The sequence below is a fragment of the Oncorhynchus clarkii genome, chromosome 17, assembly GCF_045791955.1.
Source record: "Oncorhynchus clarkii lewisi isolate Uvic-CL-2024 chromosome 17, UVic_Ocla_1.0, whole genome shotgun sequence".
NCBI classification, from domain to species: domain Eukaryota; kingdom Metazoa; phylum Chordata; class Actinopteri; order Salmoniformes; family Salmonidae; genus Oncorhynchus; species Oncorhynchus clarkii.
The window spans coordinates 85,047,940-85,066,132 of record NC_092163.1 but is presented as its reverse complement, the minus strand read 5'-3'; the positions used below and the strand labels follow the sequence as shown (position 1 = coordinate 85,066,132).

General features: G+C 45.2%; 1 protein-coding gene across 1 annotated transcript; it reads left to right on the top strand.

Annotated features, from left to right (window-relative positions):
- Positions 1 to 658: 658 nt before the first annotated feature.
- On the top strand, positions 659 to 17,700 carry LOC139369529 (uncharacterized). The gene is made up of 2 exons (XM_071108771.1): positions 659 to 741; positions 16,368 to 17,700. Exons 1-2 carry the CDS (start codon positions 659 to 661, stop codon positions 17,698 to 17,700), a joined length of 1,416 nt encoding a protein of 471 aa, XP_070964872.1.
- Positions 17,701 to 18,193: the final 493 nt, after the last annotated feature.

The following is an 18,193-nucleotide window of genomic DNA, read 5'->3' as shown; positions in this document are numbered from 1 at the left end:
TCCCGCAGAAAAACATCCCCACAGCATGATGCTGCCACCACCATGCTTCACTGTAGGTTCCAGGTTTCCTCCAGATGGGACACTTGGCATTCAGGCCAAAGAGTTCAATAATGGTTTCATCAGATCAGAGAATCTTGTTCTTGTCTTTAGGTGCCTTTTGGCAAACTCCAAGCTGGCTGTCATGTGCCTTTTACTGAGGAGTGGCTTCCTATTCTTGGTCAGTATCCGTGCTCAAATGAAATCTAATTTTATTTGTCACATACATATGCTGTTGCGCCTTCTTCACCACACTGTCTGAGAGGACCATTTCAGTTTGTCATTGATGTGTACGCCGAGGAACTTGAAGCTTTCCACCTTCTCCACTGCAGTCCCGACAATGTGGATAGGGTGGTGCTCCCTCTGCTGTTTCCTGAAGTCCACAATCATCTTCTTAGTTTTGTTGATGTTGAGCGAGAGGTTATTTACCTGGCACCACACTCCCAGAGCCCTCACCTCCTCCCTGTAATCTGTCTCGTCATTGTTGGTAATCAAGCCTTCTACTGTTGTGTCATCTGCAAACTTGATGATTGAGTTGGAGGCGTGCTTGGCCATGCAGTTATGGGTGAACAGGGAGTACAGCTGAGCACGCACCTGTTGTGGGGCCCCTGGTTTCAGCAAAATGGGGGCGTCGGTAAGGAAGTCTAGGATCCAGTTGCACAGGGTGGTGTCCCAGAGCCTCGAGCTTAATGATAAGCTAGGAGGGTACTATGGTGTTGAATGCTGAGCTATATTCAATGTACAGCATTCTTACATATGTATTCCTCTTGTCTAGAAGGGAAAGGGCAGTGTGATGGCGATTGCATTGTCTGTGAATCTATTGGGGCGGTATGCAAGTGAGTCTAGGATGACAGGTAAGGTAGAGGTGATATGATCCTTGACTAGTCTCTCTAAGCACTTCATGATGACATAAGTGAGTGCTATGGGGCAACAGTCATTAAGTTCAGTTACCTTTGCTTTCTTCAAATCAAATCAAATCATCAAATCAAATTGTATTTGTCACATACACATGGTTAACAGATGTTAATGCGAGTGTAGCGAAATGCTTGTGCTTCTAGTTCCGACAATGCAGTAATAACAAGTAATCTAACTAACAATTCCAAAACTACTGTCTTGTACACAGTGTAAGGGGATAAATAATATGTACATAAGGATATATGAATGAGTGATGGTACAGAGCAGCATAGGCAAGATACAGTAGATGGTATCGAGTACAGTATGTACAAATGAGATGAGTATGTCAACAAAGTGGCATAGTTTAAAGTGGCTAGTGATACATGTATTACATAAGGATACAGTCGATGATATAGAGTACAGTATATACGTATGCATATGAGATGAATAATGTAGGGTAAGTAACATTATATAAGGTAGTGGCTAGTGATATATTTACATCATTTCCCATCAATTCCCATTATTAAAGTGGCTGGAGTTGAGTCAGTGTCAGTGTGTTGGCAGCAGCCACTCAGTGTTAGTGGTGGCTGTTTAACAGTCTGATGGCCTTGAGATAGAAGCTGTTTTTCAGTCTCTCGGTCCCAGCTTTGATGCACCTGTACTGACCTCGCCTTCTGGATGATAGCGGGGTGAACAGGCAGTGGCTCGGGTGGTTGATGTCCTTGATGATCTTTATGGCCTTCCTGTGACATCGGGTGGTGTAGGTGTCCTGGAGGGCAGGTAGTTTGCCCCCGGTGATGCGTTGTGCAGACCTCACTACCCTCTGGAGAGCCTTACGGTTGAGGGCGGTGCAGTTGCCATACCAGGCGGTGATACAGCCCGCCAGGATGCTCTCGATTGTGCATCTGTAGAAGTTTATGAGTGCTTTTGGTGACAAGCCAAATTTCTTCAGCCTCCTGAGGTTGAAGAGGCGCTGCTGCGCCTTCTTCACGATGCTGTCTGTGTGAGTGGACCAATTCAGTTTGTCTGTGATGTGTATGCCGAGGAACTTAAAACTTGCTACCCTCTCCACTACTGTTCCATCGATGTGGATAGGGGGGTGTTCCCTCTGCTGTTTCCTGAAGTCCACAATCATCTCCTTAGTTTTGTTGACGTTGAGTGTGAGGTTATTTTCCTGACACCACACTCCGAGGGCCCTCACCTCCTCCCTGTAGGCCGTCTCGTCGTTGTTGGTAATCAAGCCTACCACTGTTGTGTCGTCCGCAAACTTGATGATTGAGTTGGAGGCGTGCGTGGCCACGCAGTCGTGGGTGAACAGGGAGTACAGGAGAGGGCTCAGAACGCACCCTTGTGGGGCCCCAGTGTTGAGGATCAGCGGGGAGGAGATGTTGTTGCCTACCCTCACCACCTGGGGGCGGCCCGTCAGGAAGTCCAGTACCCAGTTGCACAGGGCGGGGTCGAGACCCAGGGTCTGGAGCTTGATGACGAGCTTGGAGGGTACTATGGTGTTGAATGCCGAGCTGTAGTCGATGAACAGCATTATCACATTTCTTGGGTACAGTAACAATGGTTGACATCTTGAAACATGTGGGGACAGCAGACTGGGATAGGGAGAGATTGAATATGTAAGTTTAAGCGAAAATGGCACGAACGGAGAGGGCTGCCTCACTTCTTGCTCTTAGGAAACTTCGCCGTATTTGTTTTTTTATGTGGTATTTCTTACATTGTTAGCCCAGAAATGTTTTTATTACATACAGCCGGCAGGAACTATTGGATATCAGAGTGGCGTGAAAGAAATAAAAGCTGAAATAAATAATTCTCTCTATGACATTTCACATTTAAAATAAAGTGGTTATCCTAGCTGACCTAAGACAGGGAATTTTTACTAGGATTAAATGTCAGGAATTGTGAAAAACTGAGTTTAAATGTATTTGGCTAAGGTGTATGTAAACCTTCGACTTCAACTGTATATACTGTATTCTATTCTACTGTATTTTAGTCAATGCGACTCCGACATTCTCGTCCTAATACTTATATTTCTTAATTCCATTATTTTACTTTTAGATGTGTGTTTTGTTGTGAATTGTTAGATTCTACTGCACTGTTGGAGCTAGGAACACAATCATTTAGTTAGATACTACTGCACTGTTGGAGCAAGGAACACACGCATTTAGTTAGATACTACTGCACTGTTGGAGCAAGGAACACAAGCATTTCGTTAGATACTACTGCACTGTTGGAGCTAGGAACACAAGCATTTAGTTAGATACTACTACACTGTTGGAGCTAGGAACACAAGCATTTAGTTAGATACTACTACACTGTTGGAGCTAGGAACACAAGCATTTAGTTAGATACTACTGCACTGTTGGAGCTAGGAACACAAGCATTTAGTTAGATACTACTGCACTGTTGGAGCAAGGAACACAAGCATTTAGTTAGATACTACTGCACTGTTGGAGCAAGGAACACAAGCATTTAGTTAGATACTACTGCACTGTTGGAGCTAGGAACACAAGCATTTAGTTAGATACTACTGCACTGTTGGAGCAAGGAACACAAGCATTTAGTTAGATACTACTGCACTGTTGGAGCAAGGAACACAAGCATTTAGTTAGATACTACTGCACTGTTGGAGCTAGGAACACAAGCATTTCGCTACACCAGCAATAACTTCTGCTAAACGTGCATGTGACCAATAAAATTAGATTTTATGTATTCACTTTATACCGCCTTCTCACATGTGAGAAGAAAACCACGTTTCACCTCACATTGCAGATGATTTGCAGTTTCACATGTGGAAATCTTTCTTGTAGAAATCTTATAATCACATGTGGAATTGCAAGTTTTCATGTGAAAATCAAATGTGCAGTTTTACATGTAAGAAAACTCTATGTGGAGCTCATCAAATCAAATGTATTAGTCACATCCACGTGTTTAGCAGATATTATTGCGGGTGTAGCGAAATGCTTGTGCTTCTAGCGACAGTGCAGTAAAATCTGACAAGTTTTATCTAAAAGTTTTACAACATATACCCCAAAAACAAGTAAATCAAAGTAAGGAATGGATTAAGCACATGCATTGAATACACGTCCTGGTAATCTGTCAAGTCAAACTTTATTTGTCACGTGCGCCGAATACAACAAGTGTAGACCTTACCATGAAATTTTCACTTACAAACCCTTAACCAACAGTGCAGTTCCAGAATAGTTAAGAAAATACTTACTAAATAAACTAAAGTAAAAAACAAAACAAATAACAAATAAATAAAATGTAACAATAAAATAACAATAATGAGGCTATATACAGGGGTACCGGTACAGATTCAGTGTGCGGGGGTGCAGGTTAGTTGAGGTAATTTGTACATGTAGGTAGGGGGAAAGTGACTATGCATAGCTAATAAACAGCAAGTAGCAGCAGTGTACAAAACAAATGGAGGGGGGTGTCAATGTACGTAAATTGTCCGGTGACCATTTTATTAATTGTCCAGCAGTCTTATGGCTTTGGGGTTAGAAGCTGCCAAGGAGCCCTTCGGTCCCAGACTTGGCGCTCCGGCACCATCCGCCATGCGGTAGCTTTGTGAATGTTGACCTGTGAATGTTGTCCATAATAGTTTTCAAGCCCTGCCTCATCCGACTGGCGTCAGAGCCGGTGTTGTAGGATTCAATCTTAGTCCTGTATTGATGCTTTGCCTGTTTGATGGTTCGTCTGAGGGCATAGCGGGATTTCTTATAATTCGTCATCTATAAGTCTTTCCTAGGTAAAGCCTCGCCTTATCTCAGCTCACTGGTCACCAAAGCAACACCCACCTATAGCACATTCTCCAGCAGGTATAATTCACTGGTCATCCCCAAAGCATACACCTCATCTGGCCGCCTTTCCTTCCAGTTCTCTGCTGCCAATGACTGGAAAGAATTGCAAAAATCACTGAAGCTGGAGACTTATGTCTCCCTCACTAACTTTAAGCATCAGCTGTCAGAGCAGCTGTACCTGTACATAGCCCATCTGTTATAGCACATCCAACTACCTCATATTGTTATTTATTTTTGGCTCTTTTGCACCCTTGTATCTCTACTTGCACATCATCATCTGCAAATCTTTCACTCCAGTGTAAATGCTAAATTGTAATTATTTTGCCACTATGGCCTATTTATTGCCTTACCTCCCTAACCTTACTACATTTGCACACACTGTACATAGATTTTTCTATTGTGTTATTGACTGTACGTTAGTTTATCTCATGTGTAATGCTGGGTTGTTGTTTTTGTCGCACTGCTTGGCTTTATCTTGGCCAGGTCGCAGATGTAAATGAGAACTTGTTCTCAACTGGTTAACTAAAGCAAACCTGGTTAAATAAAGCAAAAAAAAAAGTGACATGCTGGTAGAAATGAAGTAAAACGGATTGAAGTTTCCCTGCATTAAAGTCCCCGGCCACTAGGAGTGCCGCTGCTGGATGAGCATTTTCTTCTTTGCTTATGGCCTTATACAGCTCGTTGAGTGCAGTCTTGGTGCCAGCATCAGTTTGTGGTGGTAAATAGACAGCTATGAATAATATAGATGAGAACTCTCTTGTTAGATAGTGTGGTCTACAGCTTATCATGAGGTTTTCTACCTCAGGTGAGCAATACCTCAAGACGTCTTTAATATTAGACATTGCGCATCAGCAGTTATTGACAAGTATAAATAAACCCCCGCACCTCGTCTTATCAGGTGCAGCTGCTCTGTCGTACCGATTCACGGAGAAGCCAGCCAGCGCTATATTATCCTTGTCGTCATTCAGCCATGTCTCAATGAAACATAAGATATTACAGTTTTTAATGTCCCATTGGTAGGATAGTCTTAATCGTAGATCATCCAGTTTGTTTCCCAATGATTGCACGTTGGCCAATAATACGGAGGGTAGTGGTGATTTACCTACTCGACGGCGAGTAGGTAAAGGCAACCCGCCCTTCTTCGCTTTTCCTATGTCTTTTCTTCACGCTGATGACGGGGATTTGGGCCTCACTTTGACAAAGCAGTATATCCTTCACGTCAGACTCATTACAGAAAAATCCTTTGTCCAATTCGAGGTGAGTAAGCACTGTTCTGATTTCCAGAAGCTCTTTCGGTCACAAGAGACGGTAGCAGTGACATTATCAACAAAATTACTTACAAACAATGTGAAAAAACTAACAAAATAGCAGTTGGTTAGGAGCCCGCAAAATGACTCTGGCTTGCTGATAACATCTGATCTGATGAGACTCCTCTTTCCACAGATGGCTCTGGCTTGCTGAATACATCTGATCTGATGAGAATCCACTTTCCACAGATGGCTCTGGCTTGCTGATAACATCTGATCTGATGAGAATCCTCTTTCCACAGATGGCCCTGGCTTGCTGATAACATCTGATCTGATGAGAATCCTCTTTCCATAGATGGCCCTGGCTTGCTGATAACATCTGATCTGATGAGAATCCTCTTTCCACAGATGGCCCTGGCTTGCTGATAACATCTGATCTGATGAGAATCCTCTTTCCACAGATGGCTCTGGCTTGCTGATAACATCTGATCTGATGAGACTCCTCTTTCCACAGATGGCTCTGGCTTGCTGATAACATCTGATCTGATGAAAATCCTCTTTCCACAGATGGCTCTGGCTTGCTGATAACATCTGATCTGATGAGAATCCTCCTTCCACAGATGGCTCTGGCTTGCTGATAACATCTGATCTGATGAGAATTTTCTTTCCACAGATGGCTCTGGCTTGCTGATAACATCTGATCTGATAAGAATCCTCTGTCCACAGATGGCTCTGGCTTGCTGATAACATCTGAACTGATGAGATTCCTCTTTCCACAGATGGCTCTGGCTTGCTGATAACATCTTATCTGATGAGAAGCCTCTTTCCACAGATGGCCCTGGCTTGCTGATAACATCTGATCTGATGAGAATCCTCTTTCCACAGATGGCTCTGGCTTGCTGATAACATCTGATCTGATGAGACTCCTCTTTCCACAGATGGCTCTGGCTTGCTGATAACATCTGATCTGATGAGAATCCTCCTTCCACAGATGGCTCTGGCTTGCTGATAACATCTTATCTGATGAGAAGCCTCTTTCCACAGATGGCTCTGGCTTGCTGATAACATCTGATCTTATGAGACTCCTCTTTCCACAGATGGCTCTGGCTTGTTGATAACATCTGATCTGATGAGAATCCTCTCTCCACAGATGGCTCTGGCTTGATGATAACATCTGATCTGATGAGAATCCTCTTTCCACAGATGGCTCTGAATTGCTGATAACATCTGATCTGATGAGAATCCTCTTTCCACAGATGGCTCTGGCTTGCTGATAACATCTGATCTGATGAGAATCCTCTTTACACAGATGGCTCTGGCTTGCTGATAACATCTGATCTGATGAGAATCCTCTTTCCACAGATGGCTCTGGCTTGCTGATAACATCTGATCTGATGAGAATCCTCTTTCCACAGATGGCTCTGGCTTGATGATAAAATCAGATCTGATGAGACTCCTCTTTCCACAGATGGCTCTGGCTTGCTGATAACATCTGATCTGATGAGACTCCACTTCCCACAGATGGCTCTGGCTTGCTGATAACATCTGATGTGATGAGACTCCACTTTCCACAGATGGCTCTGGCTTGCTGATAACATCTCATCTGATGAGACTCCTCTTTCCACAGATGGCTCTGGCTTGCTGATAACATCTGATCTGATGAGAATCTTCTTTCCACAGATGGCTCTGGCTTGCTGATAACATCTGATCTGATGAGACTCCTCTTTCCACAGATGGCTCTGGCTTGCTGATAACATCTGATCTGATGAGAATCCTCTTTCCACAGATGGCTCTGGCTTGCAGATAACATCTGATCTGATGAAAATCCTATTTCCACAGATGGCTCTGGCTTGCTGATAACATCTGATCTGATGAGAATCCTCTTTCCACAGATGGCTCTGGCTTGCTGATAACATCTGATCTGATGAGAATCCTCTTTCCACAGATGGCTCTCGCTTGCTGATAACATCTGATCTGATGAGAATCCTCTTTCCACAGATGGCTCTGGCTTGCTGATAACATCTGAGCTAATGAGACTCCTCTTTCCAATGATGGCTCTGGCTTGCTGATAACATCTGATCTGATGAGACTCCTCTTTCCACAGATGGCTCTGGCTTGATGATAACATCTGATCTGATGAGACTCCTCTTTCCACAGATGGCTCTGGCTTCCTGATAACATCTGATCTGATGAGAGTCCTCTTTCCACAGATGGCTCTGGCTTGCTGATAACATCTGATCTGATGAGAATCCTCTTTCCACAGATGGCTCTGGCTTGCTGATAACATCTGATCTGATGAGAATCCTCTTTCCACAGATGGCTCTGGCTTGATGATAACATCTGATCTGATGAGACTCCTCTTTCCACAGATGGCTCTGGCTTGCTGATAACATCTGATCTGATGAGAATCCTCTTTCCACAGATGGCTCTGGCTTGATGATAACATCTGATCTGATGAGACTCCTCTTTCCACAGATGGCTCTGGCTTCCTGATAACATCTGATCTGATGAGAGTCCTCTTTCCACAGATGGCTCTGGCTTGCTGATAACATCTGATCTGATGAGAATCCTCTTTCCACAGATGGCTCTGGCTTGCTGATAACATCTGATCTGATGAGACTCCTCTTTCCACAGATGGCTCTGGCTTGATGATAACATCTGATCTGATGAGACTCCTCTTTCCACAGATGGCTCTGGCTTCCTGATAACATCTGATCTGATGAGAGTCCTCTTTCCACAGATGGCTCTGGCTTGCTGATAACATCTGATCTGATGAGAATCCTCTTTCCACAGATGGCTCTGGCTTCCTGATAACATCTGATCTGATGAGAGTCCTCTTTCCACAGATGGCTCTGGCTTGCTGATAACATCTGATCTGATGAGAATCCTCTTTCCACAGATGGCTCTGGCTTGCTGATAACATCTGATCTGATGAGAATCCTCTTTCCACAGATGGCTCTGGCTTGCTGATAGCATCTGATCTGATGAGAATCCTCTTTCCACAGATGGCTCTGGCTTGCTGATAACATCTGATCTGATGAGAATCCTCTTTCCAAAGATGGCTCTGGCTTGCTGATAACATCTGATCTGATAAGAATCCTCTTTCTACAGATGGCTCTGGCTTGCTGATAACATCTGATCTGATGAGAATCCTCTTTCCACAGATGGCTCTGGCTTGCTGATAACATCTGATCTGATGAGAATCCTCTTTCCACAGATGGCTCTGGCTTGCTGATAACATCTGATCTGATGAGAATCCTCTTTCCACAGATGGCTCTGGCTTGCTGATAACATCTGATCTGATGAGAATCCTCTTTCCACAGATGGCTCTGGCTTGCTGATAACATCTGATCTGATGCGAATCCTCTTTCTACAGATGGCTCTGGCTTGCTGATAACATCTGATCTGATGAGAATCCTCTTTCCACAGATGGCTCTGGCTTGCTGATAACATCTGATCTGATGAGAATCCTCTTTCCACAGATGGCTCTGGCTTGCTGATAACATTTGATCTGATGAGAATCATCTTTCCACAGATGGCTCTGGCTTGCTGATAACATCTGATCTGATGAGACTCCTCTTTCCACAGAATGCTCTGGCTTGCTGATAACATCTGATGTGATGAGACTCCACTTTCCACAGATGGCTCTGGCTTGCTGATAACATCTGATCTGATGAGAATCCTCTTTCTACAGATGGCTCTGGCTTGCTGATAACATCTGATCTGATGAGAATCCTCTTTCCACAGATGGCTCTGGCTTGCTGATAACATCTGATCTGATGAGAATCCTCTTTCCAAAGATGGCTCTGGCTTGCTGATAACATCTGATCTGATAAGAATCCTCTTTCTACAGATGGCTCTGGCTTGCTGATAACATCTGATGTGATGAGACTCCACTTTCCACAGATGGCTCTGGCTTGCTGATAACATCTGATCTGATGAGAATCCTCTTTCCAAAGATGGCTCTGGCTTGCTGATAACATCTGATCTGATAAGAATCCTCTTTCTACAGATGGCTCTGGCTTGCTGATAACATCTGATCTGATGAGAATCCTCTTTCCACAGATGGCTCTGGCTTGCTGATAACATCTGATCTGATGAGAATCCTCTTTCCACAGATGGCTCTGGCTTGCTGATAACATCTGATCTGATGAGAATCCTCTTTCCACAGATGGCTCTGGCTTGCTGATAACATCTGATCTGATGAGAATCCTCTTTCCACAGATGGCTCTGGCTTGCTGATAACATCTGATCTGATGCGAATCCTCTTTCTACAGATGGCTCTGGCTTGCTGATAACATCTGATCTGATGAGAATCCTCTTTCCACAGATGGCTCTGGCTTGCTGATAACATCTGATCTGATGAGAATCCTCTTTCCACAGATGGCTCTGGCTTGCTGATAACATTTGATCTGATGAGAATCATCTTTCCACAGATGGCTCTGGCTTGCTGGTAACATCTGATCTGATGAGACTCCTCTTTCCACAGAATGCTCTGGCTTGCTGATAACATCTGATGTGATGAGACTCCACTTTCCACAGATGGCTCTGGCTTGCTGATAACATCTGATCTGATGAGAATCCTCTTTCTACAGATGGCTCTGGCTTGCTGATAACATCTGATCTGATGAGAATCCTCTTTCCACAGATGGCTCTGGCTTGCTGATAACATCTGATCTGATGAGAATCCTCTTTCCAAAGATGGCTCTGGCTTGCTGATAACATCTGATCTGATAAGAATCCTCTTTCTACAGATGGCTCTGGCTTGCTGATAACATCTGATCTGATGAGAATCATCTTTCCACAGATGGCTCTGGCTTGCTGATAGCATCTGATCTGATGAGAATCCTCTTTCCACAGATGGCTCTGGCTTGCTGATAACATCTGATCTGATGAGAATCCTCTTTCCAAAGATGGCTCTGGCTTGCTGATAACATCTGATCTGATAAGAATCCTCTTTCTACAGATGGCTCTGGCTTGCTGATAACATCTGATCTGATGAGAATCCTCTTTCCACAGATGGCTCTGGCTTGCTGATAACATCTGATCTGATGAGAATCCTCTTTCCACAGATGGCTCTGGCTTGCTGATAACATCTGATCTGATGAGAATCCTCTTTCCACAGATGGCTCTGGCTTGAGAATCCTCTTTCCACAGATGGCTCTGGCTTGCTGATAACATCTGATCTGATGAGAATCCTCTTTCCACAGATGGCTCTGGCTTGCTGATAACATCTGATCTGATGCGAATCCTCTTTCTACAGATGGCTCTGGCTTGCTGATAACATCTGATCTGATGAGAATCCTCTTTCCACAGATGGCTCTGGCTTGCTGATAACATCTGATCTGATGAGAATCCTCTTTCCACAGATGGCTCTGGCTTGCTGATAACATTTGATCTGATGAGAATCATCTTTCCACAGATGGCTCTGGCTTGCTGATAACATCTGATCTGATGAGACTCCTCTTTCCACAGAATGCTCTGGCTTGCTGATAACATCTTATGTGATGAGACTCCACTTTCCACAGATGGCTCTGGCTTGCTGATAACATCTGATCTGATGAGAATCCTCTTTCTACAGATGGCTCTGGCTTGCTGATAACATCTGATCTGATGCCTCTTTCCACAGATGGCTCTGGCTTGCTGATAACATCTGACATCTGATCTGATGAGAATCCTCTTTCCACAGATGGCTCTGGCTTGCTGATAACATCTGATCTGATGAGAATCCTCTTTCCACAGATGGCTCTGGCTTGCTGATAACATCTGATCTGATGAGAATCCTCTTTCCACAGATGGCTCTGGCTTGCTGATAACATCTGATCTGATGAGAATCCTCTTTCTACAGATGGCTCTGGCTTGCTGATAACATCTGATCTGATGAGAATCCTCTTTCCACAGATGGCTCTGGCTTGCTGATAACATCTGATCTGATGAGAATCCTCTTTCCACAGATGGCTCTGGCTTGCTGATAACATTTGATCTGATGAGAATCATCTTTCCACAGATGGCTCTGGCTTGCTGATAACATCTGATCTGATGAGACTCCTCTTTCCACAGAATACTCTGGCTTGCTGATAACATCTGATGTGATGAGACTCCACTTTCCACAGATGGTTCTGGCTTGCTGATAACATCTGATGTGATGAGACTCCACTTTCCACAGATGGCTCTGGCTTGCTGATAATATCTGATCTGATGAGAATCCTCTTTCCACAGATGGCTCTGGCTTGCTGATAACATCTGATCTGATGAGACTCATCTTTCCACAGATGGCTCTGGATTGCTGATAACATCTGATCTGATGAAAATCCTCTTTCCACAGATGGCTCTGGCTCGCTGATAACATCTGATCTGATGAGAATCCTCTTTCCACAGATGGCTCTGGCTTGCTAATAACATCTGATCTGATGAGAATCTTCTTTCCACAGATGGCTCTGGCTTGCTGATAACATCTGATCTGATGAGAATCCTCTGTCCACAGATGGCTCTGGCTTGCTGATAACATCTGAACCGATGAGATTCCTCTTTCCACAGATGGCTCTGGCTTCGTGATAACATCTTATCTGATGAGAAGCCTCTTTCCACAGATGGCCCTGGCTTGCTGATAACATCTGATCTGATGAGAATCCTCTTTCCACAGATGGCTCTGGCTTGCTGATAACATCTGATCTGATGAGACTCCTCTTTCCACAGATGGCTCTGACTTGCTGATAACATCTGATCTGATGAGAATCCTCCTTCCACAGATGGCTCTGGCTTGCTGATAACATCTTATCTGATGAGAAGCCTCTTTCCACAGATGGCTCTGGCTTGCTGATAGCATCTGATCTGATGAGACTCCTCTTTCCACAGATGGCTCTGGCTTGCTGATAACATCTGATCTGATGAGAATCCTCTCTCCACAGATGGCTCTGGCTTGATGATAACATCTGATCTGATGAGAATCCTCTTTCCACAGATGGCTCTGGCTTGCTGATAACATCTGATCTGATGAGAATCCTCTTTCCACAGATGGCTCTGGCTTGCTGATAACATCTGATCTGATGAGAATCCTCTTTCCACAGATGGCTCTGGCTTGCTGATAACATCTGATCTGATGAGAATCCTCTTTCCACAGATGGCTCTGGCTTGCTGATAACATCTGATCTGATGAGAATCCTCTTTCCACAGATGGCTCTGGCTTGATGATAAAATCAGATCTGATGAGACTCCTCTTTCCACAGATGGCTCTGGCTTGCCGATAACATCTGATCTGATGAGACTCCACTTTCTACAGATGGCTCTGGCTTGCTGATAACATCTGATCTGATGAGAATCCTCTTTCCACAGATGGCTCTGGCTTGCTGATAACATCTGATCTGATGAGACTCCTCTTTCCACAGATGGCTCTGGCTTGATGATAACATCTGATCTGATCAGACTCCTCTTTCCACAGATAGCTCTGGCTTGCTGATAACATCTGATCTGATGAGACTCCTCTTTCCACAGATGGCTCTGGCTTGCTGATAACATCTGATCTGATGAGACTCCTCTTTCCACAGATGGCTCTGGCTTGCTGATAACATCTGATCTGATGAGAATCCTCTTTCCACAGATGGCTCTGGCTTGCTGATAACATCTGACCTGATGAGACTCCTCTTTCCACAGATGGCTCTGGCTTGCTGATAACATCTGATCTGATGAGAATCCTCTTTCCTCAGATGGCTCTGGCTTACTGATAACATCTGATCTGATGAGACTCCTCTTTCCACAGATGGCTCTGGCTTGCTGATAACATCTGATCTGATGAGAATCCTCTCTCCACAGATGGCTCTGGCTTGATGATAACATCTGATCTGATGAGAATCCTCTTTCCACAGATGGCTCTGGCTTGCTGATAACATCTGATCTGATGAGAATCCTCTTTCCACAGATGGCTCTGGCTTGCTGATAACATCTGATCTGATGAGAATCCTCTTTCCACAGATGGCTCTGGCTTGCTGATAACATCTGATCTGATGAGAATCCTCTTTCCACAGATGGCTCTGGCTTGCTGATAACATCTGATCTGATGAGAATCCTCTTTCCACAGATGGCTCTGGCTTGATGATAACATCTGATCTGATCAGACTCCTCTTTCCACAGATAGCTCTGGCTTGCTGATAACATCTGATCTGATGAGACTCCTCTTTCCACAGATGGCTCTGGCTTGCTGATAACATCTGATCTGATGAGACTCCTCTTTCCACAGATGGCTCTGGCTTGCTGATAACATCTGATCTGATGAGAATCCTCTTTCCACAGATGGCTCTGGCTTGCTGATAACATCTGACCTGATGAGACTCCTCTTTCCACAGATGGCTCTGGCTTGCTGATAACATCTGATCTGATGAGAATCCTCTTTCCTCAGATGGCTCTGGCTTACTGATAACATCTGATCTGATGAGACTCCTCTTTCCACAGATGGCTCTGGCTTGCTGATAACATCTGATCTGATGAGAATCCTCTCTCCACAGATGGCTCTGGCTTGATGATAACATCTGATCTGATGAGAATCCTCTTTCCACAGATGGCTCTGGCTTGCTGATAACATCTGATCTGATGAGAATCCTCTTTCCACAGATGGCTCTGGCTTGCTGATAACATCTGATCTGATGAGAATCCTCTTTCCACAGATGGCTCTGGCTTGCTGATAACATCTGATCTGATGAGAATCCTCTTTCCACAGATGGCTCTGGCTTGCTGATAACATCTGATCTGATGAGAATCCTCTTTCCACAGATGGCTCTGGCTTGATGATAAAATCAGATCTGATGAGACTCCTCTTTCCACAGATGGCTCTGGCTTGCTGATAACATCTGATCTGATGAGACTCCACTTTCTACAGATGGCTCTGGCTTGCTGATAACATCTGATCTGATGAGAATCCTCTTTCCACAGATGGCTCTGGCTTGCTGATAACATCTGATCTGATGAGACTCCTCTTTCCACAGATGGCTCTGGCTTGATGATAACATCTGATCTGATCAGACTCCTCTTTCCACAGATAGCTCTGGCTTGCTGATAACATCTGATCTGATGAGACTCCTCTTTCCACAGATGGCTCTGGCTTGCTGATAACATCTGATCTGATGAGACTCCTCTTTCCACAGATGGCTCTGGCTTGCTGATAACATCTGATCTGATGAGAATCCTCTTTCCACAGATGGCTCTGGCTTGCTGATAACATCTGACCTGATGAGAATCCTCTTTCCTCAGATGGCTCTGGCTTACTGATAACATCTGATCTGATGAGACTCCTCTTTCCACAGATGGCTCTGGCTTGCTGATAACATCTGATCTGATGAGACTCCTCTTTCCACAGATGGCTCTGGCTTGCAGATAACATCTGATCTGATGAGAATCCTCTTTCCACAGATGGCTCTGGCTTGCTGATAACATCTGACCTGATGAGACTCCTCTTTCCACAGACGGCTCTGGCTTGCTGATAACATCTGATCTGATGAGAATCCTCTTTCCTCAGATGGCTCTGGCTTACTGATAACATCTGATCTGATGAGAATACTCTTTCCACAGATGGCTCTGGCTTGCTGATAACATCTGATCTGATGAGAATACTCTTTCCACAGATGGCTCTGGCTTGCTGATATCATTTGATCTGACAAGAATCCTCTTTCCACAGATGGCTACTGTATTACTCACTATACTCAATACAACTTCCAATGTCAAATGTAAATAATTTGAGATTCTGTAATTGATAAACAATGGTAGTTCCCAACCAGACAATTTCTATAAAACAAATCTGTTTTCCTCAGAGAATGCTTGGTGATGTTTTGTCCTCAGTGTACTGTTTGGTGAATGCTTGGTGTTGTTTTGTCCTCAGTGTAATGTTTGGTGAATGCTTGGTGTTGTGTTGTCCTCAGTGTAATGTTTGGTGAATGCTTGGTGTTGTTTTGTCCTCAGTGTAATGTTTGGTGAAGTTTTGTCCTCAGTGTACTGTTTGGTGAATGCTTGGTGTTGTTTTGTCCTCAGTGTGATGTTTGGTGAATCCTTGGTGTTGTTTTGTCCTCAGTGTAATGTTTGGTGAATGCTTAGTGTTGTGTTGTCCTCAGTCCTCCTTTGAATTATGTGTGTACCATGAACACATGTTAACATGAGTTACTGTGTGAAATGATTAATTTCTAAACGACCTTCATTGAGACCATCCTCACCTCCTCCATCACTGCAATGGATTGTCCGATCTGCTGAGAGGGTCATTGGCTCCCACCTGAACTCCATTAGAGGTTTGCACGTCTATAGGGCAAGGAAGCGTGCAGGAATCCTAGCTGATTCTTTCCACCCCAGAATCCAAAGTATCCCTCTGGAAAATTGACCTATTCCACCCCCTCTTCCAAAGACACCACCTCCACACGCTCTCCCAAAGATTCCTCTTTGGCAAACGGTTCAGGTCCATCACAACCAAAAGCTACCTGAACAATTTTTCCCCCCTGCCATGGCCCTCACCAACCATCCACCTAGACCACCATGATCCTTTCCACCTGCCGTGGCCCTCACCAACCATCCACCTGGTCCACCATGATCCTTTTCACCTGCCGTGGCCCTCACCAACCGTCCACCTGGTCCACCATGATCCTTTCCACCTGCCGTGGCCCTCACCAACCATCCACCTGGACCACCATGATCCTTTCCCCCTGCCGTGGCCCTCACCAACCGTCCACCTGGTCCACCATGATCCTTTCCACCTGCCGTGGCCCTCACCAACCATCCACCTGGTCCACCATGATCCTTTCCACCTGCCGTGGCCCTCACCAACCATCCACCTGGTCCACCATGATCCTTTCCACCTGCCGTTGCCCTCACCAACCGTCCACCTGGTCCACCATGATCATTTCCACCTGCCGTGGCCCTCACCAACCATCCACCATGATCCTTTCCGCCTGCCGTGGCCCTCACCAACCGTGCACCTGGTCCACCATGATCCTTTCCACCTGCCGTGGCCCTCACCAACCATCCACCTGGTCCACCATGATCCTTTCCACCTGCCGTTGCCCTCACCAACCATCCACCTGGTCCACCATGATCCTTTCCACCTGCCGTGGCACTCACCAACCATCCACCTGGTCCACCATGATCCTTTCCACCTGCCGTTGCCCTCACCAACCATCCACCTGGTCCACCATGATCCTTTCCACCTGCCGTGGCCCTCACCAACCATCCACCTGGTCCACCATGATCCTTTCCACCTGCCGTGGCCCTCACCAACCGTCCACCTGGTCCACCATGATACTTTCCACCTGCCGTGGCCCTCAACAACCATCCACCTGGTCCACCATGATCCTTTCCACCTGCCGTGGCCCTCACCAACCATCCACCTGGTCCACCATGATCCTTTCCACCTGCCGTGGCCCTCACCAACCGTCCACCTGGTCCACCATGATCCTTTCCACCTGCCGTGGCCCTCACCAACCATCCACCTGGTCCACCATGATCCTTTCCACCTGCCGTGGCCCTCACCAACCGTCCACCTGGTCCACCATGATACTTTCCACCTGCTGTGGCCCTCACCAACCATCCACCTGGTCCACCATGATCCTTTCCCCCTGCCGTGGCCCTCACCAACCATCCACCATGATCCTTTCCACCTGCTGTGGCCCTCACCAACCATCCACCATGATCCTTTACACCTGCCGTGGCCCTCACCAACAAGCCACCTGGTCCTCAGTTGGTAGAGCAAGGCGTTGTACCCTACACTATTTCTCCACAGACTATGTACCCTACACTATTCCTCTACAGACGATGTACCCTCCACAGACTATGTACCCAACACTAATACCCCAGATTGTCCTACATTCATCATTTATAATGTAACTCATAGTATACATAGTGTAGTCTATAGTTTTTAGCTTACAGTGTATGTTTACATACTGTATGTATGCTTATCTGTGGAAATTCTGCGTTGATATATTTTGTCTGTTTAATCTATTTATTGTGGCAGCACCATTTCACAGAATCAAATTCCTGTACATGCAAATGTTTGGGGGGATAAAGCTGATTCTGACATGTTAACCTAAGTTGTTGGTTATCCTACCAGTTTCTATTATATTATTTGGGACTGTTTATGTACTGGATGAACTGTAGCAGGTAGCAGATTCTCCCCTTTATGTCTTCATGAATTCGAAATCCGTGTGTGTGTGTGTGTGTGTGTGTGTGTGTGTGTGTGTG

Coding starts and splice junctions, on each gene's coding strand:
- LOC139369529 (XM_071108771.1), top strand. CDS start 659: ATGGGGGCGTCGGTAAGGAAGTCTAGGATCCAGTTGCACAGGGTGGTG. Junction 742..16,367: donor CTTAATGATAAGCTAGGAGG/GTACTATGGTGT, acceptor CCTCTTCCAAAG/ACACCACCTCCACACGCTCT.